Genomic DNA, 26,370 nt, shown 5'->3' on the forward strand with positions numbered 1-26,370 from the left:
AACATTAGGAAGAAGTTTTTCACTTTAAGGGTGGTGAGGCACTGGCACAGGTTGCCCAGAGAGGTTGTTGAGGCCCCATCCCTGGAGGTGTTCAAGGCCAGGCTGGAGGTGGCCTTGGGCAACCTGGGCTGGTGGGAGGTGTCCCTGCCCATGGCAGGGGGGTTGGAACTTGATGATCCTCAAGGTCCTTCCCAGCCTAAACCATTCTATGATTCTAACCTGCTGTTTTCAGCATGTTTAGTTTCTACCACTTAAGGCTCTCTGCAAACTTCATCTCTTGCCTGAGAATCCTTGATGTTCGCTTCTCCTAGACCTTTTGGGCAGTGCGTAGCAGCAAGGCATTTGGACCACTTCTTTTTTGTTTGTTTTTCCTCCTTTCCTCCCTGAGAAGCAGACCCACTCCTGTTGGCCACTGTGGCTTTCTCCTTCGCCATGGCTCAGCCAGGTTTACCTCCCTTTGGCATCCCTTCTGCAGCTCTGAGTGGCCTCAGGCTGCTCCGCTGGGAAGAGAAAGCTGTGGTGGGACACACCAGGCTCTGGTGCTTCACCGAGACAGGTATCCCAGCTTAGCTAGTGAGGGTTGGAAGTAGCTTGAGCGTGTCTGCATTGCAGCGCAGGCACTTCTGTTGGAGTTGTCACTGAACGAGAACAAGTGCTGGCGTGTGAAACGCTCACTTCTCTCCATACAAAGGGGTATACGCAGAAAAAGGATGTTAAGCAGTCACTGTCATTGCTTTGATGTTCCTGAGGTTCTGATATAAGCCATCATCTTACTTGCCCCTTCAAAGTGTGTCATCATCATTAATTATATAGTTGCATATTATTTTTTCTCTTCTCTTCATATCTTCCTCCCCCAACCCTCCTTCTGCCTGACTCGTGGCACAGCAGAACAGTACGGCCCGTAGATTCCTCTCTCATTTCAAAAGCATGACTGAGTAAATGTTAATCTGTGGAAAAGCTATGTAGTTGTGGGCATTAACCTGGGACTTGATGTGGTTTCATCAGAAATGTACTATATGTCACTGAAGTCATAACTAATTATTTTCAGATAAGGCCTTTATGTTACTTGATTTTCAACCTGTGTTAGAAGCATTCAAGATTTATATTTAGTACCACAGAAAAATCAGATGCTTGTCTGTCTGTCACACCAAGAGCCTGAACTATGAGCCAGTGTTTCCAGCAGGCGCTGTGCCGAATCTCCCCCCGCTAAGAGGGGCTGACCGGGCCACGGGGGTCAGCGGGGACTTGAGGAGGCTGATTGTTTCTGGTACGGGGGCTGGGGGGCATTGCCGGCTTCTCCATGGAGCACAGTCTTCCTCAGGCATGGGTGATACCCGGAGACCCTTCCCCGTTCCTCCGGTGGCAGGAGAGCAGCTGAGGGTGGGAGCGGAGAGGGAGGCACCTCCGGGACCTGAGGTCTCCTTCGGGACACCCTCATCTCCTCAGTATTTCCTAAAGACTTCTTTGCCCTCATCTGTAGGAGCATCACTGCGTTGGTACAGCGTGTTTGGCTTTCTCCAAAGGGAAAGGGATACGGAGCAGAAAGTTACAATGTTAACACTTGTGTGTTTGTGTGTTTTTTTTGTGTTCTTTGTCTGTTTTTAAGCTGGAAAGAGGTGACTTCCTCTCGGAAGAATGGAGAGAGAGAATTGCAAACACAAGGTACAGTACAGCAGTTGAATGCTGCTTTATGAACTGAATATTTGGGAGTTTGTATAATGGAAATTGGGAGGCTGGCCAGCTTTTTATATAGAATTTCCATAGCAAATACCAAAAGCCTATCTGCCAACTTTTATACTGGCCTCTTTAGATCCTGTTTTCTGACTTGAAGAATGGGTTTAAATGCATGTCCCATGATATTACATATGAGGGTGTATCCAAGATAAATTTTAGTTAAACAGAGAAGTATAAACCTCTGTTTTGCATATCCTTGCAGTTCGTGTCAGTGAGTCTAGCAAAAACTACTTATCTTGGCTATTGGTGCATACAGCTAGGCTCAGTTTCCATTAAAAAAAAAAAAAAGCAAAAGACCCACGTGAGTCTGTTCCAACTTAAATTGGGAATTCATTTAAGTTTATTGTCTTGAAGATTTATTTCTGTGAGGATCTGTACAGAGGGTTAGACTCCTTTTCAATGGTATCAAAAAGGGAGTAAATTTGTTAAAAGCAATAAAATAATCTGTATTTTTAAAGGCTTTCCATTCTTTCAGCCTTATAGACAGAAGATAAAGTGTATTTTTTATGTGACCTTCTGGGCCACCCTGTTCTGTGTGGGAATGGGAGACAGTTGTCAAAGAGGGCTCTCTGAGAGTCCAGCGTTGTAGCAATTTATGGATTGCTTCCAAGACACTGTTTGAAGAGTACTCCATCAGGAAGGTGTCTGCCAGGCTGATGACTTTTGCTGAGTCTGTTCCAACTTAAATTGGGAATTCATTTAAGTTTATTGTCTTGAAGATTTATTTCTGTGAGGATCTGTACAGAGGGTTAGACTTTTCAATGGTATCAAAAAGGGAGTAAATTTGTTAAAAGCAATAAAATAATCTGTATTTTTAAAGGCTTTCCATTCTTTCAGCCTTATAGACAGAAGATAAAGTGTATTTTTTAGGTGACCTTCTGGGCCACCCTGTTCTGTGTGGGAATGGGAGACAGTTGTCAAAGAGGGCTCTCTGAGAGTCCAGCGTTGTAGCAATTTATGGATTGCTTCCAAGACACTGTTTGAAGAGTACTCCATCAGGAAGGTGTCTGCCAGGCTGATGACTTTTGCATTCTTGTGCACCTCAGTTAAACTTCTGGAGGTGCCTTTGAATTTGTGGACCGGCTCGTCCCAGCCTTGCAGCCTGGTGGGGTTTTGTTTTGTTTGCTCTTCCAAATGCACACTCCTCTGCTGTTTCTGCAACTTTCCTTGGAACCAATTGAAATTTTTTTTTTAATTTATTTTATTTTTAGCTGAAGTACATCTAACTGCATGCAGAAATGCTGGGAGATGTTTATTTTGAATGGTATGCAGCTAATTGTATGCCTACCGCTCTGCAGCCACCTTGCTCTCTGATACAGAAATTCAAACAGAAGTAGCTTTTTGCTCACAACCGTTAGGTGTTTGTGTTTGATCCGAGCTCAGCCTCTGCTCTCTCTAATGAGGCTGCAGATTGGCTGCAGAGTTCACGTTGGAGCCCCCCACTCGTTAGCAAGGAAGTGGAAGTGTCACCCTGTCACCCTTCCCAGGAGCGCAGACTGGTGGCCAGGCTCTGGGGGAAGGATGCGTTTGTCCCGGCACACGGTTCTGTGTGGTTGAGTGCTGACATGGACGCAGGCTGCGCAGCACGCAGTAGTCCTGTTCATAACCGTGCCCATTCCTGTCCGTAACTGCAGAGTTCCTCTCTATAGCTGCACTTGTGGCTTAGCACTACGTGCTGAGCAGAGCGCTGCGGTCAAGGTGGACCAGGGGCTCCTGTGCTACTGTCACGTGCATATAAAATACTGTGCCAGAATGAACACTAAAAAAAAAAAATACACGTATCTGGCAAGCTATATCTTTTTCCCTTCCTTTCCTGGATGTTTTCTAGTCCCAGTAATACGCTTGGCTCTTCTGCAAGGCCCTTTTTGGCATGTGGTGGGAAGGAGGAGGAAGAAACCTCTGCTAGCCGTACTTGCCAGGCAGGGTTTCCCAAATTTCCAAGAGCAAGGCGTAGCAAGAATAATTTTTTTTTCTTGGTGTACAAACATTTTTTTTCACCCGTGGTTTTATTAAAACAAGCCTTTTTTTTTTTTAAAAAAAAAAAAAAAAGCCTTGGCTGCTGCTCTTAAACTCGGTGTCCTTGTGGAACATGTTTAATGTGTGGAGGCACCGGGAAGGGAGTTTTCAAACAGACCTCTTGCAAAGAAATCAATTCTTCACGTTGGAACATGATGCCTGGGTGGCTTTCGCAGTTCCTGCGTGCAGGGTGCTCAGTGGCTCCCAAGAGATGCTGAGGACTCTGGTTGCTCCCAAGAGATGCTGAGGACTCTGGTTGCAGGCTGGTGGGAAACGGGCACCGGGGACCATTAGAACAGGCCCAGGCTCAGGTTCTTAAAAAGCAAGGGGTATTCCTTTTTTTTTTTTTAATCTGTGATGTGTTCTGTTTCTTTCCCAAACATTTTTAGGTATTTGTGTGATTCTACCTATGTACAGGTTTCTTTGTTTCCATGTGACTGTTTTTTTTTTTTTTTCTTTTGGGAACAAAACTCCCTCATTGGGTTTCCTAACCCAGACAGAAAGATGCAAATCTTCCGTCATGGACTAGGGTGAAGGGTTCAGGACAGGGAAAAACCTGCTGAGAGATGTCAGCTGCTTTTTTGCATCACGGGGGAATTTAGAGCTAGAAGAAAAAATATATTTTGCTGTGATATTTTAGATGCACGTGAAGAAATAATGGGATAAAATGTGTATCTCTTGTGTTGGACTATTGCTTTTCATGTGGAGATGAACGACTCTATGTGTGTTGGTGTCTGATCTCACCATGGCAGAGGGGTGAAAACACTTTGCACGTTGTTTTTGTGTTGAAACTTATAGTGCAAAACTGTACGCTGAGAGGAACTGTCAGAGCAGGACACCTTTCAAATGTTTTAAATGTAATTGTGCGGGCAGTGTCTGTGAGCGCGTAAGGGGGGTGGTGGTTTGTGTCTCTATGCGAGAAGAAAGCGGTTTTGTTGGAAGTAGCTGTATATTGGGGACGAGCTGTGTTTTTCAGTCTCCCAAGTGGCTGTAAGGGCTCGAAGTGACAGTGACTTGTGGTTATGGGGGGTACTCGTGTGTGTTTACTTGGCTGCCGTTTGCCTCTCCCTGTTATTAACTAGACCATTATTTTGCAGTGTTATTTTTGTGAATAATTTTGCCTTTGGTCCTGAGGTGGATCATCAACTGAAGGAGCGATTTGCGAACATGAAGGAAGGTAACAAATCAAACTGAAAACCTTTTTCCATTGGTTTCCTGCTTTTTTTTCCATTGGTTTTCCAGCTGGTGGTGGTGGTAAGGGCTTAGTTAGAGCCAGCAGAAGCCAGGTTGGTGGGTTCCGTTCTGTGCCTTGCGGGGAAGCGTCTGCACCGCAATGGTTATTTCTTGGACTTTTTACTTCCTGTCTTAATATCTACTCTGACCTACCTGAATATTGATTATTACTGGAAGAGGGGATACTTAGATGAGATCTGAGGAAGAAATTGTTGCCTGTGCGGGTGGTGAGCCCCTGGGGCAGGTTGCCCCGAGAAGCTGTGGCTGCCCCATCCCTGGAGGGGTTCAAGGCCAGGTTGGACGGGGCTTGGAGCTGGTGGGAGGTGTCCCTGCCCAGGGCAGGGGGTGGCACTGGGTGAGCTTTAAGGTCCCCTCCAAACCAAACCATTCTCTGATTGCTGGGAGGTAGCTCTGCACATGGAGACTCTCTGTGGAGCTCTACTGGGGTAGGAGGAACTGCCGGTCTTTTCTTACCTGTTATGGGAGCTGACAAAACGTGCAACAGCCAAGACTGCAAAGCCTCCAGACTGCATAAGCATGGCTTTGTATATCCAGTTTCTGTAATTGATCAAAGAATTCAGTTACTGGATTCTCTTATTTAAAATTTTCACATTTTGTACTGGGTATTAACAAGTAAGTATTAAGATGGGGACACTGTCACTGGATGGCTTCTGTGCTGCTTGAGAAGTTGCATTGCAGACACTCATGACCAGGGATGTCCAATAACCCCTCTGTGGCCCTTACATTGCCTGAAGTGTCTTTTTTCGTTCCTCTTAACCACTTGGATAAGTAACAATTGTATTTGGTTATGGCAGAAAATTCAAAAATAAGTACTTCTGAAAAGAAAAATGTGTGGTGTGAACAAAGAAGCTGTGGCTTCCCATAATATGGCTCTGTGCTGAAGTAAATAATGTGACTTTTGGGCTCTGATGCAAACTGTAAAACCCCAAAACTGAAGCTGTTTTCATTAACTTTAATGGTTGATCTTTAGCTGTAACCTTCGGGGCTTTTTTTTTTTTTTTTTTCTTTAAAAAACCCTTTTGTTTAGTGGTGGCTTGAGAGGAGTGGCGAGATGGGGAAAGTTCAAGAGCTCTTTATAAAATGAAGCAACCTGAGTTCTCTTCCCAGAAGGTGCTCAGGCTCTGTGCCTTGGGCTGAATGACCACAAATAGCTGTGACGTGGAGATGAGCTCTCTTTTTATTTAAAAAGGGCTTTGGGGGCTTGTGTATAAAAGACACTAACGAGGAATGAGGTAGCATGTTCCTAATTGAAATTTCTATAGATTGCCACTGAGAATTAACAAACTCTTTTTTTTTTTTTTTTTAAAGTATTTAAGGTTCTGTCATTTTAAAGTGATCCTTGAGGTCACTTGAGGTCCATAGCTACCCTAGGCAGACTACTACATTGACTTTCTTGGATGCTGTCACAATGAATCTGAACTAATACTTTTTTAATTTTTTGTAATGATACACAAGTGGTAGTTTTATTAGGGCTGCTCTTTAGGGCTCTCTATGGGGTTAGATTTAATAAGTATTCATTTCTAGAAGAAATAGTGGTAGCTGACTTTGCTTTTTCTTCTTTTTTTTTTTTTTTTCCTTTTCCAGGTGGGAGAATTGTGTCCTCAAAACCTTTTGCACCTCTAAATTTTCGAATTAACAGTCGAAACTTGAGCGGTATGATTGCCCTTTTTATTGTTCATTACAATTATGCTGTAATTATTAGTTGAACATGTCTGTAGTGGGGTTTTGTTGCTCTTTAGAGTTGTGTAAGTAGAAAAATGCTGTTGTATTATTACAGTATATGTGCCAAAATCACATAAACAAAAAAACCCTAAATCAACACTGGAACAAAAAGACACTCATTTTATGGGGTTCATCCCGGGCTGTTTAGATGTTTGTAATGTTGCTGTTTCCCTGGCTGGGCATCTCTTGTAGTTGTAGAGAAATAAGGTGTTTCAAGGGCGTGATTAATTTCTTTATCTACAAAGAGTTGCAGTGACTAACTTGGGTGCAGGTTCCTTGTATCATATCTGTCTAAATTTGGACAGGTAAATCCTACCAGTCACGATTTGTAAGGCTGAGAAGCTGAAATGTTCGACTTTGCCTTGTCTTCTGCACCGTAAATTGATCAAGCAGACCTATCCCATAAACGCCCGGTTGCTGTGTCTGTTTTATTGCCAACAAAGTTTTGTGTTTCTCTTCTCTTCTGAACATAGTGGAGTTGGTATTTGCCAGTGTTGTCCTTCGCAAGTACAGGAACTGCAGTTTAACGAGGTTTTGAGATTACTGACACCCCATCTTATTGGTTTTGCTTCTGACCTTTTTTCAATTTTTATTGTGGAAATTTTTCAAGCAAAAGAATGACCGAAGCTAGGTTTTACAAATATTTACTGTGTCCAGTGCAAAACATTCCCAAAATTTAAAAAACGCCTTATTCCCCTCCTTGCGCAAACATGGCGAGGAACATACTGAGTTACAGATCTCAAGCTGTGTTTTCTGTTTTTGGCCTGACACTCACAGTAAACTGCTTTTCAAGAATAGTAATTTGAAGGCTGTCGTTAAGGCATTTAGCTGAAATTCTGCCATTGTGAGTTATTTTTACCAAGCTTGAATTGTTGTGGATGTCCTGTGCATCCGACACCCAAAAGTGCCCCTTTCCATCCCATTTGATACTCTTTTCTATGGCGTCCGATTGTTTGGAACCTTATTAACCATTGGGACCTGCCTTGCCAATCCTTTCTAGACATGTACTTGAAAATAAAAGGGGAAAAAAAAAAAAAAGGCAGAATGGTACTCGTGGAAATCCTCAAACCTCCAGAGAGCTGAGATCAGTCTGTCAGTTTGCTAATAAGACAGAGAGTGCCTAAGTGAAGCCTACTGCCTCTCGGACAGCACGCTGGAACTAGGGGAAATATAAGACGGCACTTCTGCGGTTTCAATGAGGAGACCTGCCTACCTAAATAAATTTTTTTTGGCCTCTCAAGCCTTTTCTTTCCAGACTTCTGACCATTTCATTCTCTCTCTTTGCTAGGTTTGGGAGATGGCGGTTATTAAAAAAGTGGGGACAGGCAAAAGGGCCAATGTGTGCTACTTTTTTCCCCTAATAAAAGCCCTGATTATGAGTGTCAGTTGAGCCAGTTCTTTATCCTATTTCAGCTTTCAGCCCAGTGTGGGTTTATTGGGAATAGTTTTCTAGAATGCTGAAGTTTTACATATCAACTGTTATTTAATGCTTACTGTGAATGTTGATGTGAAAATTATATAGACATAGCTAATTAAGATTTGGGTGAATGAGATTGCTTGGCATAAGAATAGATAATAGCCTCCACTAATAGGAAACCCTTCCAGGGATTCAGATAAGAGGTCCTGAAAAGAAATTACCTTTGTGTGCTGCAAACGGTGAGGGGAGAATTGTGGGAATAAATTTTAGGTCTTAATCCCATCCTGTGACCATACTGTACTTGGGAAATACCAATATCAAATGAAGATGCGTGGGACGCGCTTGGCCTGGGGCTTGTTCCAGTCTTAATGGCCTGTTCTAAGTGACGCTTCCAGGGACGTGACATCCTCTTCGAGCTTGAGGCATCAAATGTGGCCGATAGTCTTCACGCACAGAGGTGGTTTCACTCTGCTGTGCGAGCTTTGTGCTGCTGCCCTATAAGGTTCTTCATGATGCTTTGATTCAGCAGGGTTGGGATTTTTTTTGTGCCTGAGTATGATTTGAGTCACGTGGCTTGCCTGTCTGTCTAGTCTTTCGATCTAAAGTATGAACAGTTAAATAATTTTAAAAATACAGTGGGAAAGACAAAGCTTTAAGAAGCAGGCAACCTTTTTTTTTCTCAATACCATTTTTGTCCTTAGTAGTTCCATCTGGAAAAAGAAATGGAAATGTGGAAAGAGTTGGGACAAACCAAAACAAGTATTAAAATGTGGTTAAAATAGTGGTTGAAGTTGCTGAATCCTAAACTTTCCTTTCTGACTCTTCTGGGTAATTTTCTATTTAATTAGAAGTGTGCTGTAATTCCTTCTGCAGTTGTGCCACTCACTCAGTGTTCAGTGGGTATGGAAATGCTTAGACACATCCCATACCTATTAATTCTAGGGAACAAAACAAACGCAGGCAAGAAAGCAAATATAAAACATGTCTGTCCCCAGTCCAAATATAGTGCAGTTACAGTTTACATGGGTTGGATCTAACGACGTTCTGTTACTGGTCCTACCTAATTAAATCCTGCCTGTTACTACAGATGTGTTGTTGCTGGGGTTCTCGTAAAAGTTGTCTCCGAGACACAGGAAAGTTCCCTTTGTTAAACGTTTGCACTAACTAGCACGTGGTCTTACCCTGGAATGGCTGACTCTCTCTGAAGTAATGAAAGGTAGATCTTCCAAATTTCTCAAGTTTTCTGTAGGGTGCACGTAGCAAGAGAATTAGAAATTGTTTTTTAAACTCACTGCGGTGTTTTCTGCTAGGACATTGCTATCTGAATACCAAATTTATCTCTTTGTTTTGAATATGCCTTTACTGTTGCATGACTGGTTTCAGCTGAGTAGAACTGAGTGGCAAACCGAGTGAGCCGTGGTTTTGTATCTTGACTTTCTTCCTTTAGACATTGGCACTATAATGAGAGTTGTGGAGCTATCACCACTGAAAGGGTCTGTGTCATGGACCGGGAAACCAGTTTCTTACTACCTGCATACTATTGACCGAACCATAGTGAGTATAAATACAAGCCAGTAAATCTCTGGCTGCTTTACCTGCTCTGGAATCAACATGCCAACGTCAGATCCTTGTTCTCGGGAATTGTTTTCCTATTCCTTTGCACACCTAATTGGAATGGGCGTGCTTCTCCCCCCCCACCAGTTACCTGTGCAGTCTCGCTGAACATGCGGATCGTACGGCACAGCTCAGCCTCGGGCTGCTCTGTGCTACACAGACGGGGGAACTAGGGACAGCACTATGTTAATTCGTTGAAGGTGCACAGATTTGCCAATATAATTCCTTCTCAAGCTCCAGAATATACAACTATTGCAGAACGGTGGGCTTGGGCTACAGCTTCCACACTGCGTAAAGACTCCGTGGGTCTTCAGTTTGCTTTGTGGTGTGCAGACCATTTCCTTCTATCATATTCAAGCAGTAAATCTCAATTTTAGTTGACCTTTCAGTTGCTGTAGAACCAGCCAAAGCGCCATAACAATCCTGATGCATTCACTGTTGGGTTTTTTTTTTTATTTGATTAAAGAATACAGAAACAAGCCTGTAGAAATGTAAACTTTTGTGGAGAAACAGTTTATTCCCACACTGAGTTTTTTGCAATATGATAGTAAGGCTATTTTTCTAAGTTGGCTGTAGTCTAATAATGCTTTTGTTAAAGAATGTGCCGGAGTGCAGATAAATATTTTAGTGGAGTACAAGAGTGAAGTAGCTTCATTGAAAATAACCTTCTGCTGAGCAGAGATATATGACACACAAAGCTTTAAAACAAGGATAGGCAGTGGTGAAGATGATAAAACCTTGTTGAGACTTGGATTATGTCCTGCTACACAACGGGTCCATGTGGCTAAAAAGAATGAATGTAAATGGCTTCTTGATGTAGTTTATCAGAAGAAAACCGGTCAGAATTTCTGCAGTTCTGCATTTATCTTAAGCGAATACTTTGTTCTTATGTATTCATGTGTTGTGACTTTGAAAATGACTATCTTATCTTCTATTTTCAGCTTGAAAACTATTTTTCTAGTCTCAAAAATCCAAAACTCAGGGTAAGTTTCACTCATTTTTGTAGAAAACTCAAAATAATGGAGTAGCCACTATGAGGAGTTTAGTTACTTGTTAAAGATGTACGGAATTGATAGAAAATCAAATTTTCTTGATAAGTAAAGAACGTGGGTGTGGAGCTAATTGAAGTAAAGCATCATATGCCATCAAGCACTAACACAATCGTGTTTGAGAACTTTCCAATAGAGAATTAATGGGGCAGCCGCACCGTGGTTTTGCCTTATATTGGAGGTCTATAAAGAACTGTTAGTTCATTAAAGAACTGAAGTTAAAGGAGGAAATGATGGTTTGAATCTGTCCCGGTGTTCAGCTGCATGAAAATGAAGCTGAAGAGCACTCCGGGATGTTACTTTTGGGAGATGCTATTTGAGACATGAAATGTGTTGTCAGTTGCTGCAGTCTGTGCTATCACATGTGGAATTAAAATGCCAGAGGATTTTTGAGACTGTGCTGGGCTGTATTAATCTGAAACAACCGATGGGGCTGGTATTCCCAGGAAGAGAATTAAGTGAGGCCACTTGATTTAAAACTTCAGGTGGATGTTAGTCTGCAGAGTGACTTGCTTAGGAAGTGTTGAAGACAGAGTAACGGTAGCTTTGAGATCGGGCTATTTCAGACTGCTGAATTCAAACTTCAGAGAAAAAATTTCGCAGAGTCAAAAGCAAAAATACAGAGTGGCATCCATGTACTTTTGAACTTCTCTGCTTGTAATGGTGAGGCTATCAAATCTGCCATTGCTGTGGTCTAGTTGATAACTCACTTAAATTGAAGATGTGTTGGAATTGCCAGAATTCTTATGCAAATGACACCTCACCTGGAAGGTAGGAGAAGGGCCTTGAGTGAGCTTTCTGCAATTTTCTGTCCTTACTGCCTAGTAGAAAATCAAGCTTAAAAGTTGATGCTTTTTTTTTTTTTAAGTCTCCTCTACAAAATTGACTAAAATTGAATTAGACCATGATTAATGGCTTTGCCATTTCATGTCATGTAAGATTTTTAAAGTGATGTGGCAACACATGAAGTGTTTGGGATATAGGTAAAGCTATTGAAATATTTAATAACTTTTTTTCTTTAAAAAAAAAAAACAACCCGAACCTGTAAACACCAGTGTGTGATCCGGGTGAGTGGGATTGGGAGGGGCAGAATAAGGGAAGAGGTTGAGGCTTAATCTCCTCTGCCCCATGGCTGCCTGTTTGAAACCCCTTCTAGCAGGTAATGCAGTGCAAAAGGGTGACTTGCACTTACCTTCCTTTTTTCCCCCTGAGTGTTGCCTGAGGCAGGGTAAGTTTTTTCCCTTGCTGGTAACAAAAGTTGTTTGTTTTTTTTTTTTTTTTTTTAATTAGGTATTGTATGATGAGAGCACTTCCACCTAGCTCTTGTGGAAAACTAAGCTGGGAAACAGTGGTGTGTATTAAAAAGTGATAAATATATGAGCAAATTATTAACTCTTCTAAAACATTTATCCAGGAGGAACAAGAGGCAGCTAGACGTCGTCAACAAAGAGAAAATAAGAGCAACACAACTACTCCAACGAAGGTTCAAGAAAACAAGGTGAACATCCTGTGTTTTCATAGAGTGAATGCGTTTTTGCATTAGCTGTGTGTGAACTTGTAATCTGTGTCAGGAAAAGCCTGATTCTGTGGGAGGACTGACTGTTCTGAACACGTAAACTGGTATAGCTGTTGCTGTGGACAAAAATATGATGGAGTGACTTAAGAGCTCCAATTGGGAATTGCACCACTAATTCTGGAAAAAAGGTACTGAGAGATGAATAGAACAGTTGGCTGTCCACCCTCGCGTACCTTCGGCACCAGCTTGCAGAGCTTTCCCTGAGTCATACATAACTCTCTGAATGGTGTTCGAAGTGCGCTGAGTCTCTCTTGCAAAGACTCATTTCCTTTCTCATTCTGTTGCGTAACACTGTTAGAAATGCAGTGACTGTTCAAGCACAAAAATATCAAGTATTGAATGTGCTTTGACTTTTTAATGAAAGGCAGTTGAAGAATATGGGGTGAATGAGCAGCTTTTCTTAGACAACAGTTACAGATTTCCTTTTCTGTAATGAGTAAGTCCACAAGACAATGAACACAACTCCTTGGGTGTTGGGGACAGCTCTTACCCACGCAAGTCTACTTCACTGGCAAGTTATTTAACTACATTGGTTTCCTTTCATAAAATTATTAAAGTTATTAATGCTTACTTAAAAGGAATGCTGCGTATGTAGGTAGAAATGACTAAAGAGCTTTTGGCTTTTAAAAATCTCTTAGGATTCTGGTGCTGAAGAAGAAAAGGCTGGGGCAAATTCTGTTAAAAAGCCATCTCCCTCCAAAGCACGGAAGAAGAAGTTAAGTAAGAAAGGAAGGAAAATGGCAGGCAGGAAACGAGGACGTCCCAAGAAAATGAACACTGCAAATACAGAGCGCAAGACCAAGAAGAACCAAACTGCACTAGAACTTCTGCATGCGCAAACTGTTTCACAGACATCTTCATCCTCTCCTCAGGGTGAGTTCAAGGGTGGCAGTGGAAGAAGCCTTCCTTTGCCCCATGAGTGTGGATCTGAGGCTCTGAATGCATGCTTGGAGGTCACCCTTCCTTTATTGCTAGGTTTAGTTGGGTTTTCACAGAATCATAGAATGGTTTAGGTTGGAGGGAACGTTGAAGATCACCCAGTCCAACCCCTGCCCTGGGCAGGGCCACCTCCCCCCAGCCCAGGTTGCTCCAAGCCCCGTCCAACCTGGCCTTGAACACCTCCAGGGATGGGGCAGCCACAGCTTCTCGGGGCAACCTGCCCCAGGGGCTCACCACCTGCACAGGCAACAATTTTTTCCTCAGATCTCATCTCAATCTCCCCTCTTCCAGTTGAAAGCCATTCCCCCTTCATCCTATCACTACGTGCCCTTGTAAAAAGTCCCCCCCCAGCTCTCCCGGAGCCCCTTTAGGGACTTGAAGGGGCTCTCAGGTGTCCCCGGAGCCTTCTCTTCTCCAGGCTGAACCCCCCCAACTCTCTCAGCCTCTCCTCATAGGAGAGTTGCTCCAGTTTTGTGTCATAGCTTCTCCCTTGCCACCAAAGCAAAGCTCCCCTTGACATGGGGGTATGCCTCTGTGAGAAGATGGGGATTGGATCTGTCTGTAGGTCCTTGGCCAGAAGCTGGAGCCGAGCTGTGGCTGATAGCTTGCCGCTGCTGCTGTTCTGAGGATAAACTGTAGATGTCCTTCCAAATAATTTGATCTCGCAAAGTTACTACATCTTGCGTTGTAAATGACATGCTTCCTAATGGTAAAGTACTTGCCAGAAATACTGACTTTCACAATCTGAACGGTTATCTTTGTTTCTCTCTTTAGATGCATACAAGTCACCTCATAGTCCATATTACCAACTACCTCCTAAAGTGCAACGGCATTCATCTAACCAGCTACTGGTGACACCTACCCCACCTGCACTACAGAAGCTGCTAGGTAAGACTGTAATGTCACCATCTTTGGCATGGGAACCTCTACTTTGAGGTTTCTGAACGTATGGTAATGAAAGGGCTGCTTTCCAGCCACCCTGGCTGTATGTTGAACAAGAGAGGGGGACAACTTCTCCCCCATCTTCCCACACACACCCCACTTCTATTGGCATCACCATGAGGTCTCTTCTCTTGCTTGCAGCTGAAATTGATGTCTTGGTCTGTATTTGTTTTTTGACATTGTTTCAGCTCTCGTTTGGCACAAAAGGAAATAAGCTTGGCTTTAGCAGGATTCCAAAATAACTTTAAATGGCTAGTCAGAAATAACTCTGGTTTAAATGAAACCATTCCCTTATTCTTAAATGATACAGTCTTGGAGAACACTGCTCCGTTTTCTCTGCAAAACTTAGAGCAAAGTAAATGAGATGTTGTCTGAGATTTTGAGGTCACAAAGGTGGTGTGGTTGGAAAATATGCTCCACATGCAAGAGGTGATTTAAGGAAAAACTTGGAGGGTCTTCTGGTTCTCCCCGGCCCCCAGCTGTTTCTGGCCTTTGGCATTGGGCATGAGCCAAACTAGGACCACCTGGGAATCTGATGTAATGCTCCCCTCTATGTAGAGACCAAGGGCATCTGTGATGTCCTTAACTCCTGCTCTCTTGCTGTGGTGTCTTACAGTTGTGACTGATTTCGTACTCTAGAGAAAGAGGAAAAGAGTGAGTTAGAGTGACGTTTCATTGCAGGGGGCGAGTGGGTGGGGAGAATGACACTTGTCTGGAGTAAACCTTTGCTGCAAAAATCTGTCTGCCATCTATTACGCGTTTTGGCTGCCTGTGATTGCAGCAGACTGGACTTAATCATGCGGTTGGCTTTACGATGAGAGGGCCCCGGTGGGTGAGGGCTGGGGAGAAGAAAGGTTCATTGCGTAATAGGAGAGTGGAGATAGAAGGACCATGAGAAGCAAGTGCTCCTTGGAGGTGGTGTAAATGTGGGTGTAGAGCACGTCTGTCTGGAGGTCTGAGGAGCACAGCAAGCCCTGTCTTGTGGCCCTGGGAGGATGAATGCTCTAAGCTCAGGGCTGGTTTCGGCTGTTACAGCTAATCTCTTACACTATTTCTACTTACATTGCATTAAAAGCCGTTCAGCTCCTCTTTCATCACGCAAACACACCATTAGCATTCATCATCTTCATCTGCGTTTTTGAATGCGTTGTTGTGACTTCCTTTAGGGTACCTATTAGAAGTAGCTAATGGAGCCAAGAGTTCAGCTTGGTCAGAAGATGGATTTTCAGCGTGCTCTAAATTGATCTTTAATGGCTTGGTCTGACTTGCAGTCCAAATAAAAAGCAAAAGAGAGCAAAGGGGGAGAGGTGTCAAGGGAGCAAACAGGGGTAAATAGGAGCATTGCACTTTCTCTCACTTGATATGTATCATCTCCTTATTTATTTTGCAGACTCTTTTAAGATCCAGTACATGCAGTTCATGGCATACATGAAAACTCCTCAGTATAAAGCAAGTCTGCAACAGTTACTGGAGCAGGAAAAGGTAAGTCTTATTTTTAACATTTCTAAACAAAATTGCCCGGCCACTGGATACCCTAGATGTGGGGGAAGAATGCTGGAGATGGGAACTGTGTACACTTAACGCCAGTGCTGTGCCAGGCCAATTACAAAGACTCCTACCAGGGTAATGCTTAGGCTGAATGGCCATACCTGGGGATTTTATTGCTAACTTGGTCAGTCTCTGTGTGCTTAAATTTCCCATCTGCAAACTGGGAGAGATGCACCTCCCCTATTCCCTCTGGTGCCCCTCCACCTGATAAATTTTAACTTCAGTATTACTGATTTTTTTTCTTCTTCTCTATTTTGATACAAAGCTGTGTAGGAAGCTCCTATGAACCCTGTCCTTTTCTCCCGTTTGGGATTGGCGGCTGCTTTTCTTCCCTAAATGTCTTGTGGGTCACAAGACCCAAGAGGTGGTGGTCAACCTCTCCAGCAGCACGCGCTGCCTGCATACGTTCCTGCCCTCTGCTTTGGGGGGGCTTCCCTGCAGGGATGCATCCTGCGAGCTGCTGGTCAAACTGCTCTTAGATAATGAAATTGTGCTTAATCTAGCTAAAGATTTTTAGCAAGGTTGAGGACTGTCTTGAATAACACACCGATACTAATTTATTGGAGCTGAATTTTCTGGGTTTTGACATCCTATTTCTTTCCTTCTGTAGGAATGCCTAAATGAATTGAGAACTCTAGCATCAGGATGCCTCATTAAACTTTTAACAAATTGAAATACGGGACTAAAAAATCCAAACTGTCATTACTGACTTAAGAGACTTAATCCTTAGTATTGATAATCTTAACGTGTTAAGATCACACTGGTGGACAAAGAGTAAATTCACCAAGTTGCGTCTTGAAATACATGGAAAGGCGAAGACAACCCTGCAGCTGTGAAGTGTGGCATTTTTCTCTGCTATGGAGCCATCTCCCCAGCAGAGGGAGGAGATTTACTGGCTAAACACTTTTTCTTCTTGTATTGCTTTACCTCAATTAATGAATAATTTAGTTGCTTTATAAGAGACTGTGTGCTGCTTCTATGGTGGAAGCTTTCCCCATAGAGCTCAAAAATAATCTTTAACTTCTGGCCAATTCTAGCTTTTGGTAGCCCCCATGGAAGCTTTCCTTTGCTCTGTGGCCTTTGTGGAAGTGTCAGCATAAAGCTGTAGCATTGTTTCATGGGGTTTTCCATAACGGGAACTCTTTTTCCAGCTGAGAGAGCCGAACTTGTGCCACTCCATTCGTTACTGAGAATTGGTTGATGCTGATGTGGTGTTCATCCAAACCTTTTTTCGATAGTTGTTTCCATTTGTTTTCACAGTCAAACAGTGCTTTGAATTTTCAACGTTTTCCTTAAGCAGCATATTTTTCTGCTTGTTCTGTACTTGTCTGGAAAGTCAGCATAAAGTTAATTTATCTCCTTGCACAGAAAATGGCATGAGAAATGATAGCGTGCAAGCATTGTGCTGTACGCTCGGAGTATAAATTGAGAGTGTGGAAAAGTAATCACTTCATGTTGGTGTCTGACAGCTGTTTCATACTTTAAGACACTAAAATGAGGAATTCAGTATGAAAATATTTTTTTAATGGAGTGTTACACTGAGAGCATGGCAAGTTAAGCACCACAAAAGCAGGAGCAGAACTTTGCTGAATGAGGTGCTGTTGTGTATTCCATATAATAACTCCCTCTTACATGAAGGTTTTTTTCAAGTACAAGAAAAACATTTCTGTAATACGATTTTAAAATAAACAAGATGCTGTGGGCTGCTGGTTCGCCAGATTACCCTTAGATGGAGCTGTCAGCTCCTCCGCGCCTTGTAAAGGCTGAATGAAGTGACTGATGTTGAAAGCATACATGATTTTTTCAGCATCACCTATGGCAGTCAGTTCAGCATTGCAGTGACTCAACCGGTTTCCCAAGCCCTTGGCGTGAGAGGCAACAAAAGCTACATGCCAGGCGCTGTGTTTGCTCGCACATGTGGAACTCGCCAGCGCTGCTGCTTCGCTTCACAAACAGAAGATCAAGGTGCTTTTCTCCCCTGTCCTCCACTTTTTCTGGAGTGATGGCTCAGTTTCTGCACGATTCCTATTTGGCCTCAGCAGCAAAAGTTGGAGACGAGTGTAATGTCCAGAGCCGGCTCTGCGTGCCGCACTCATCTTTCAATTGGGAACTGAATAAATGAGGTTCTTTAGCCAGTCCTGTCCTTGCCCTTGCTGCTCACATAGTGCACGACCATGAAATTAGTAAGCAAGTATCTAGTTAAGGAATTTTATGGACAGGAAATGTTCTGCCAGTGGAAGGGTCGGCTGGCCCGCTGAAGTAATTTTGGCATTAGAAGTACAAGTGGGTTTGGCTTATTTATGACTTTCTTCCTACCTCCCCCACAGCGTATTTTCATTTACTGCCTGTCTTCCATGAGTATTGTGTAGGAAAATTCTGAATTGGGACTCTGGAGATTTAGATTCTGTTCCCGGTTTAGTAACAGATTTCATACAGATAATCTTTTCCAGTTCCATTTCTGCTCTGTAGGATGTGATTATTACTACTTCTTTACATTGTACTAGGAGGATAAAAATGAATTCTTAAGACTGTCCTGATTATATTTTACCATATAGCAGAAAAATCTACTTAAAAGCTCTTTTCAGCTTGCTTAACTTCACCGTGTGTTGAACACTAACAAATACTGGCTCACAGAAGTCTGAGACAGAGCTGGATTTCTTCTTACATCTTCCCTGAGAGCTCGGATTCACTCCCAACTGGCTACACCAACTAGGTGTAAACATCTTACTGTGATGGGCCGTGCTGCAGTTGGTGCTAAAAGTGTATTTTCTCACTCTTCCCTCTTCCAGGAGAAGAATGCTCAGCTACTGGGGACAGCACAGCAGTTATTCACCCACTGCCAGGCACAGAAAGAGGAAATCAAACGTCTTTTTCAGCAGAAACTTGATGAGGTAGCCCTGATCTGGTGGAAGTGGATGCTTGTTAGTCATCTGCATGCAAATGGTTTTGATAAAAATAAGACAGACCAGAGTAGTCTCAGGTCTTCAGCCCCCGTTTTGTAGCAGAGCATGCTAAATAATGTGGAATCTGTATTACTCTTTAGTTAGATTTTTTTCCTTCATAGTTGAAGTTGTTGTGTGCCACTCTGTATCCGAGGGGAGGGGGTGACAGACCACAGGCACTGGTGTTGTAGTAAAGGGTGCATCCCCGGCTGGCTGAATAGACTCGGTGTTGTAATGCACGTTCAGAAGCGCAGAAGGAAACGTGGTGGCTCTCTACAAAAACTAGTGTTCTTTTGGCTGGCAAGAAACTGCCAGTTTTAAAAGTTGAATTGCTGGAAAGGCAGCTCCAAGTGAGGTACTTCTGTCCTGCCTTGTTATCCCCTAGCAATGACCAAGTGCCTTGGAGAATGCTGGGGACTGACTTTCTGTGAACTGCATAAGTTCTGTGGGTCTCCTCAATGTCATTTTTGAATGTCGCAGTCATCTGCAATTAGGGTGTCAAGACCTGATTGAATGATCTCTTTCCTTCTCACCCTTTGTCTTGTAGTTGGGAGTTAAAGCTCTGACGTACAATGACCTGATTCAGGCTCAGAAGGAAATCTCTGCTCATAATCAGCAACTGAAAGAACAGACGAAACAGCTGGAGAAGGATAACAGTGAACTCAGGAACCAGAGCTTACAGCTGGTGTGTGCAACGCTTGTGTCTGAGTAGCAGGGTGATGCTCCCATTTGTGTAGGGAGGACAGGTCATGAGCCAAGGGCTGCCCCTGTCTTCAGGGTATCTTACCAAATGAAAAATCATCCAGCTGCTGTAGCTCCTCTGTAACAGAGAAGAATGATGGAGGAAAGACTGAGGGTGGTCCTTTTTCTTGGTGACCTCTGTTTACCTCTAACCAAACTGAGGTGGCAGTTGGCTCTGGCCTCGGCTGTGTCCCCTACGCAGCTGTGCAGCTGTATGTGCACTTTGTCACTGAATCTGGATCTCACTGGCCAAGATGTTTAGACAGTGCTTGATTTGTGGTACCATAACTCTTGTGGTGTTCTTCCTGGTAGCACAAACTGTAAAGGCAGGTGATGGGAAAATCCAGATGTGGAAGTCCTTAGGGAGGCGAGGTGATAATGCTGTATTTAGGAAGAGCCAGGCTATCTCCTGCCACATTATGTGGTGACCACAGGAAAATTTTGGTGGCATTTGGCTTAAGCTGAGAGGAGTTTTCAAAGGGCTAAGAAGCTTCTTGCATGTATCCAGTTGAAAGGTGTGTGGCTTTCATCTTGCACCTTGGCTGGTATGAAGTGGTTAAAGTTGTCTTCTCATCTGTTTATCCTGTGTCTTTGCAGCTTAAGGCACGGTGTGAAGAACTGAAGCTGGACTGGTCAACACTGTCACTGGAGAACTTGCTGAAAGAGAAGCAGGCGCTGAAGAATCAGATTTCTGAGAAACAAAAGCACTGTTTGGAATTGCAGGTAGAGAGCAAGAAACAAATCTAGAGTCACCAACTCTTGGGCAATGGGCCACTTAAGAGTATTTGACTAAATATGATGTTAAAGGATAAGATAGGTGACTGGTTTTCTTCCCCCACCCCCAGAGACTAATCTCCTTATTAGGGGGTTTTAGTAAACTTGAAGAATAAGGATGTGGATAACTTTTAAAGGAAATAGATGCTGTGACCCGATTCCTTGGAAATGCTTTGGAAGAAGGAATCATGGTTTATCATAAAATATAACTAAAAAGCATGACCTGGTGAAAAGAAAGGTCCTGCTTGTTTGCATAATATGTGGCTTCATTATAATGTCTTCTGTGTGCTCTGATGTCTTGAATCAGGAATTGGTTCCCACAGAATGTCCCTTACCATAGTGAAAAGAAATTAAACTCCTGTGGCTGAAGATTTTTTCTTTCCCTGCGAGATTAGCACAATAGCTAATCCAGCCTTTTGCTGGATGCCCTGACATGGGGTGACCGTTTCCTTCAGTGACTGGCAGTGTTGAGTCACTCCATACTCTTTCTATAAGTTGGAGATATTTTATGTTTGCTTTCAAGATGTGAAAGGTGCTTTCTAAGAGCCTCTGAGCCCTTCCCCTTACCTGGGCCTTTTGGTCTCAAGCTCAAAGCAGCATGCTGAAATTTGTTTCTCAAATTTTGGGTCAGTTGTTCTGTGTTGTTCCCATAAATGGGGCCACTTTTCCTGAGAAGCATATTGAGACAAAACTCCATAATGTGATAGAATTGTTAAGTGTGGTCTTTAATCGTTGTCCTCCTCTTCATTTAAAGATCAGCATTGTGGAACTTGAGAAAAGTCAAAGACAGCAGGAGCTCATGCAGCTGAAATCGTACACGCCGTCTGATGAGTCACTGTCAGTACAGCTACGCAATAAAAACCATTTGAGCCGTGATCCTGAGGCTGATCACGGCAGGTTCCAACTGGAGCTTGAATGCTCTAAGTTTCCTATGCCCCACATCAATGGCATGAGCCCCGAACTGTCCATGAACGGCCATGCTACTCCCTATGAAATTCATAACACTTTTAGCAGGCCCTCTTCCAAGCAGAACACCCCTCAGTACACGACCTCTCACCTGGACCAAGACATAGTTCCGTGTACCCCAAACCACAGCAGCAGACAGAAGGCAGACAAGATGACAAGCTTGTCCTTACCCGATTATACCAGGTTTTCCCCAGCTAAAATAGCCCTGAGGAGACACTTGAATCAAGACCATGCAGTCAATGGAAAAGCAACAACTAATGAGATACAGAGGTGAGAGTGATCATTTCCTGGGATGGGAAAAGAGGGGTAATGCTATTGCTTGTTTTTAATAAGAGTGGTTTATTTGGATTGTGGAAAAATAGTTTTAAAAGTGGAGTTTTATAGACTTTTAAAAGTTTTGCATCAGGAGAACCAGCAGTGCCAGCTTATTGGGTAAATAAGGTGGAACAGTGCCTTGAGTTTGGTACGGCAATTCCTTGCAAAAGAGAAGTCGTTAGTTCTTGTATTCTGATGATTGTACATCTCTGTTCCAGAGCTGACCATGTCAAAGAGAATGGCCTTACATATCCAAGTCCCGGTATTTCAAATGGCATAAAGCTGAGTCCTCAGGAAACTCGGCCCTCTTCCCCAGCGGCCTTACCAGTTGCAGGCGAGAAGGTGAGAGAGCTGCTTGTGCTCAGATGTTGCAGCTGGTAGAACAAAGAAGAAGTTGGCCAAACGAGGGGATGTGGGCAGGCTGCTGTCTGTGGTCAGCTTGGCGTGGAAAATAACACAAAACACAATAGGTGTGGTACAATAAAAAGAAGGAACTGGCTAGAGGAAGAGAATACTGTGCTCAGGAAAGACATGCCTACCTCTGAGTTACTGGTTTGCATATGAATGGTACCAGTAATGCAGTAGGAGTTCTTTTTGATCTGGTGTGTGTCTACTTGAATGTGAAAAGTAGATTCTTTTGTAGTTTAAAAAGATAAAAATAACAAAAAATTGTCCACGTAATTGGTCCGGCCATGAATCATACCGGTGCTTATTTCAGAGCAAGTGCGTGCCCTCCAATAGGAGGTTACCATGGAAATATTTCTGGCTACTACATCTTCTGCGTACAGAGAGCCTCAAGATACGAATTCTGTCAGATGAGTGCTTTTCACAGAGCTCGAACAAAGACACTGGGAAATGAGCTTGCCTAAGGCAACCTTTTCCTTATGCTTGGGGCCAGCAGCAGCTTTAATTTACCTATTGCTCTGCTGTTGGATGTTGCTGTGCAAGTAGACTGGTGTTGGCAACAAAGCTGCTCCGTGCATGCCCTCTCTTTGCTACATAGTCAGCACTCAATCGTGTAATTTTTTTTGTTTTTATATAAAAAAAAGGGGGGGGGGTATAAATGACTTACCATTACTTTTAAAAGTCTTTTCGGTAAGAGCATTAATTTCTCTTTTGCATTTACAGGTTTTGAGAGAGAGAACCTCTGTGAGTAATGGAGAAACTATCACCAGCCTACCTATCAGTATTCCTCTCAGCACAGTGCAGCCCAATAAACTCCCTGTTAGTATCCCTCTGGCCAGCGTAGTCCTACCTAGCCGTGTTGAGAAGGTGGTGAGTAAGGGATTGTCAACACTTTCCATCCCTAACTAAAAATCACACCGGGCAGTAACGGGGTGCTGTGCACCAGGATCCTTAGTGGGCTGCTAATCTTGAATGTCCGATGCTTTGGGGGAGGCTGCTGTTGGGGTTCATCCTCTTGGCTCTTAGTCATTCTGTAGATTTTTACTCTTTTTTGTCTGTGGGGTGGTGGTATTTGAGCCAGGAAGGAAAGTAAAGTACATTCTTCAAGAGATCCTCATCTTAAACATCTGGCTGGGTGGAAAAGGCGCATAGTCTGGGAGTGTGTGGCAGTGTACGCAGAGCATCACACATGTCAGTTTGTTCTTAGCCCCTGCCTCCGTACACGACCCTGGGAGACACCTTCTTCTGCCTCAGTTTGGTCATCTCAAAATTGTCTGTCTTCATCACATATGTGTAGGATGAAATTGAATAGCACCTTGAGGTTGCAATACCTAATGTGCGAGTGACTGCTCTGTAGCAGCAGAGAGCAACTAGAGGACTTCTGGGGCCATGTCTTTTTGAAATCCTGAGAAGTCCGTGCTACTCTCAGTGGCAGAGGAGTTTGACAAAACCTGTTTCTCACACGTATTTGTCACACAAGGGTTACGGTAGAGAACTGAGAAACATTTGCTGCTTTCACATGAGAGCGGTGAAATAGAAACCATCCAGAAATGCCTGCCTTACAGTCCCATATTTGGAAAGCTGGAGTTCTTTCATAGTATTGAATCCAGTATCTTCTTACAGCTGTAGACTTTTAGTTGTAGCAGAACTACGGTCTGCCCAGCTCCGAGCAGAAGTCCTACGTCCTCAGAGAGGAGAACGTTAGCTCTGGATGGCATCTCTCACTTCAACACGTTGTTTATTCAGGCTACCATTTCACAATTGTTTTCCCTGCTTTAGGAAAACACCGTGTATTGATCATACCCTCAGACAGTGTACCAGAGAACATAGCCTAATGTATTTCATGTTCAGTTTGGGGTTTTTTTTGGAGAACTTTGTGTACACAGGCTTGGGGACGTGATACAACTGTTTATTTCCTTTCCGGCTGCCTGTGAAACAGGCATTCGTTCTCTGATTGCAGTGCTGTCCTGAGTCTAAACTTTCTGGGACGATGAGCCTGCTCTCTCTCTATCTGCATGGTGTCTGTGTGCGAGATACTATTGCAGTATACTTAACCACAGTATTTATTTTTGTCCCATTACGTGCCTATCTATGTTTTTCTCAAACAAGCAAAATCTAGGGTGTTGAGGACCTAGGGCCACTTTCCTTGGTAGATCTACCAATGCATGTGAATTTTGTTTAAACTGTTGACTTTTGAGTATAATTCCTGTACTAAAATGCCTGTTTCTCTTCCCCCAGAGAAGCACACCTAGCCCAGTTCATCAGAGTAGAGACTCATCGACACTTGAAAAGCAGTTTGGTGCTAGTTCTCATAATGGCGTAAGCAATGCTGCTGGAAACAAGCCACTGGCTTTGGCTACCTCAGGTAACAGCCTCACCTACGCGAAGGTGCGCTGTCTTGTCGTGACAGCACCCCCAAGCGCACGCGGCGGAGTTTTCTGAGCACTTCTTGTCAGGTCATTCAGGCAGTAGAGTGCTAGATAAATGTGTGTTTTGTAACGAGACCAAAGAACCGTGGAGGATGATGTTTTGAGGCAGTATGTGCCTACAGCTTGGATGCATTCTGGCATAAAGTATTGGTTTGACCTGCCTTTACCTGAACTGCAGCACCTTGCAGTGTAAATAAATAATTGCTTTTGTAAATTCTTCTATGTGGATTAAGAGATTCCTACCTCTACAATATGGCAAAGCATCAGAGTGTTGCATAGCTATGCTACGAGCTGATGATCTGGCTTTAAAAGGTTTATTTTACAGGGTGGTGGAGGTTTTTTTAATAGCAAAATTGATTTTTTGCTGCAGGTCACAGTGGTGCCTCGCGAGCAGTTGTAAAGGCACAAGTATCTCAGTAGGAAGAAAGGTCAAAGGGGAGAGGGCAAGGATACTTTTAAGTGCAGACATTGCTTCTGAACTCACAGATCTCTTGAAATTGTGGCCTGTAGCTATTCAGGCTATGGAAATGTCGGACCAGGAGAAGTGGGTTCTAGCCTACAGAAGCTATTCTACAGCTGATCCCTCATCAGAGAGTGCATTTGTTTGGTGTTTACCACCTCGAGGGGCTTGTGTTGTTTCTAGCATCTGTTTTGCAAAGAAGAGCTTGGCTGCAGTTTTCTATAAAACCAATGAAGTGTTTAAAAAAAACCTACCAAACAAAACCCAACTTTGTTGTAAAACAATACCATGTTCCCTTCTACCCCTTTTGTTTAGACAGCCCAGAGACAAGATCTTACTCGAGCACTAAACCCAGTTCTGATACACCGTGACAAATACTTAATTCCCTTTCCAAGCTTCTTCCCACGTGGCATTCTTTTGCCACAGTTTCTTCGAAGATCCCCTGTCACTTCCCAAGCCACAGCCTTCTGCTTAATTTTGAGGAGGTGGGCTTCTTTTTTCGGGAATGAAACAGACTGAATTTGGCCGTCTGTTTCCTTGATGATAGGAAGGAGTTTGAGGGTAGAGGAGCCCTGATTTCAAAAGGCGTAATAGCTCAAAAGAAACTTACACTTGAATTCCATTTAAAAACTGGATAGAGCATAGGATGTCTCCGCATAACACACGAATTTTCCTGAACTGGCAAAAGAGCAGTGAAAATCATTAACGCCTAATTGAAATCGCCAGCACACAGAGCCACGTTCTCAACGGCACTGTGTAAAAAGCAACCGTGCGGTTCCCGTGTCATACACGGCTCCTGGCTGATCTAACGCAGGTAGAGCTGAAAGCGCTCCCAGTCATCCCAGAAATCTAGCACTGTGAACTGTCGCTCAGCAGAAGCAATGATGTATACTTTCCCTTTCAACAGGTTTTTCTTACTCTTCTGGCTCCGTGGCAGTCAATGGAAATCTTACAAACAGCCCAGCCCATCTTAACCATAGTGTTGATCAGGCAGCTCTGGACGACTCCGGGAGTCTGTTTAACTCAGTAGGGTCTCGGAGTTCCACTCCACAACATCCTTTGCTAATGATGCAGTCAAGGAACTCTGGGCAAAACTCCCCTGCTCACCAGCACTCAACAAGCCCCAGGTTAAATGGCACCTCCCAGAGCCTGGTAGGGGTATTGCAATATGCAGATGCTCAGAAGATGTTTGCCGAAGGAACAAAGGGGGATCTTCAGTCTGATGCAGCGTTTTCAGATCCTGAGAACGAGGCCAAGAGAAGAATCATCTTTACAATCTCTCCTAATACAGGACATGTAAAACAATCCCCTTCCAACAAGCACAGTCCTCTGCCCACGAGCGCTCGGCTGGACTGTGGCCAAGCACACGCGCAGGATGGGAAGAAGCGAGGCCGGCGGAAGAGATCCTCTACTGGGAATCTCAGCGGGAACTCCGGGGTCTCCCCGAAACGCAAATCCTTACCTACTGTGTCTGGACTCTTTACGCAACCATCAGGTTCACCGCTCAATATCAACTCCATGGTAAGG

General features: G+C 43.6%; 1 protein-coding gene across 1 annotated transcript in view; it reads left to right on the top strand.

Annotated features, from left to right (window-relative positions):
- The window catches only part of DOT1L (DOT1-like histone H3K79 methyltransferase), a 56,076-nt gene that overhangs the window by 21,757 nt on the left and 7,949 nt on the right, over positions 1-26,370 (top strand). Inside the window, exons 8-24 of the mRNA XM_009885053.1 lie at positions 1,607-1,662; positions 4,848-4,927; positions 6,589-6,657; positions 9,591-9,697; positions 10,699-10,740; positions 12,221-12,328; positions 13,021-13,255; positions 14,096-14,209; positions 15,654-15,745; positions 18,601-18,702; positions 19,301-19,438; positions 20,092-20,217; positions 21,023-21,504; positions 21,768-21,891; positions 22,678-22,824; positions 24,193-24,319; positions 25,751-26,364. Coding sequence (XP_009883355.1) covers positions 1,607-1,662; positions 4,848-4,927; positions 6,589-6,657; positions 9,591-9,697; positions 10,699-10,740; positions 12,221-12,328; positions 13,021-13,255; positions 14,096-14,209; positions 15,654-15,745; positions 18,601-18,702; positions 19,301-19,438; positions 20,092-20,217; positions 21,023-21,504; positions 21,768-21,891; positions 22,678-22,824; positions 24,193-24,319; positions 25,751-26,364 — 2,763 coding nt within the window. The remainder of the gene's footprint in view (positions 1-1,606; positions 1,663-4,847; positions 4,928-6,588; positions 6,658-9,590; positions 9,698-10,698; positions 10,741-12,220; positions 12,329-13,020; positions 13,256-14,095; positions 14,210-15,653; positions 15,746-18,600; positions 18,703-19,300; positions 19,439-20,091; positions 20,218-21,022; positions 21,505-21,767; positions 21,892-22,677; positions 22,825-24,192; positions 24,320-25,750; positions 26,365-26,370) is intronic.

This window comes from Charadrius vociferus, unplaced genomic scaffold (genome assembly GCF_000708025.1).
Source record: "Charadrius vociferus isolate BGI_N301 unplaced genomic scaffold, ASM70802v2 scaffold1225, whole genome shotgun sequence".
NCBI lineage: Eukaryota > Metazoa > Chordata > Aves > Charadriiformes > Charadriidae > Charadrius > Charadrius vociferus.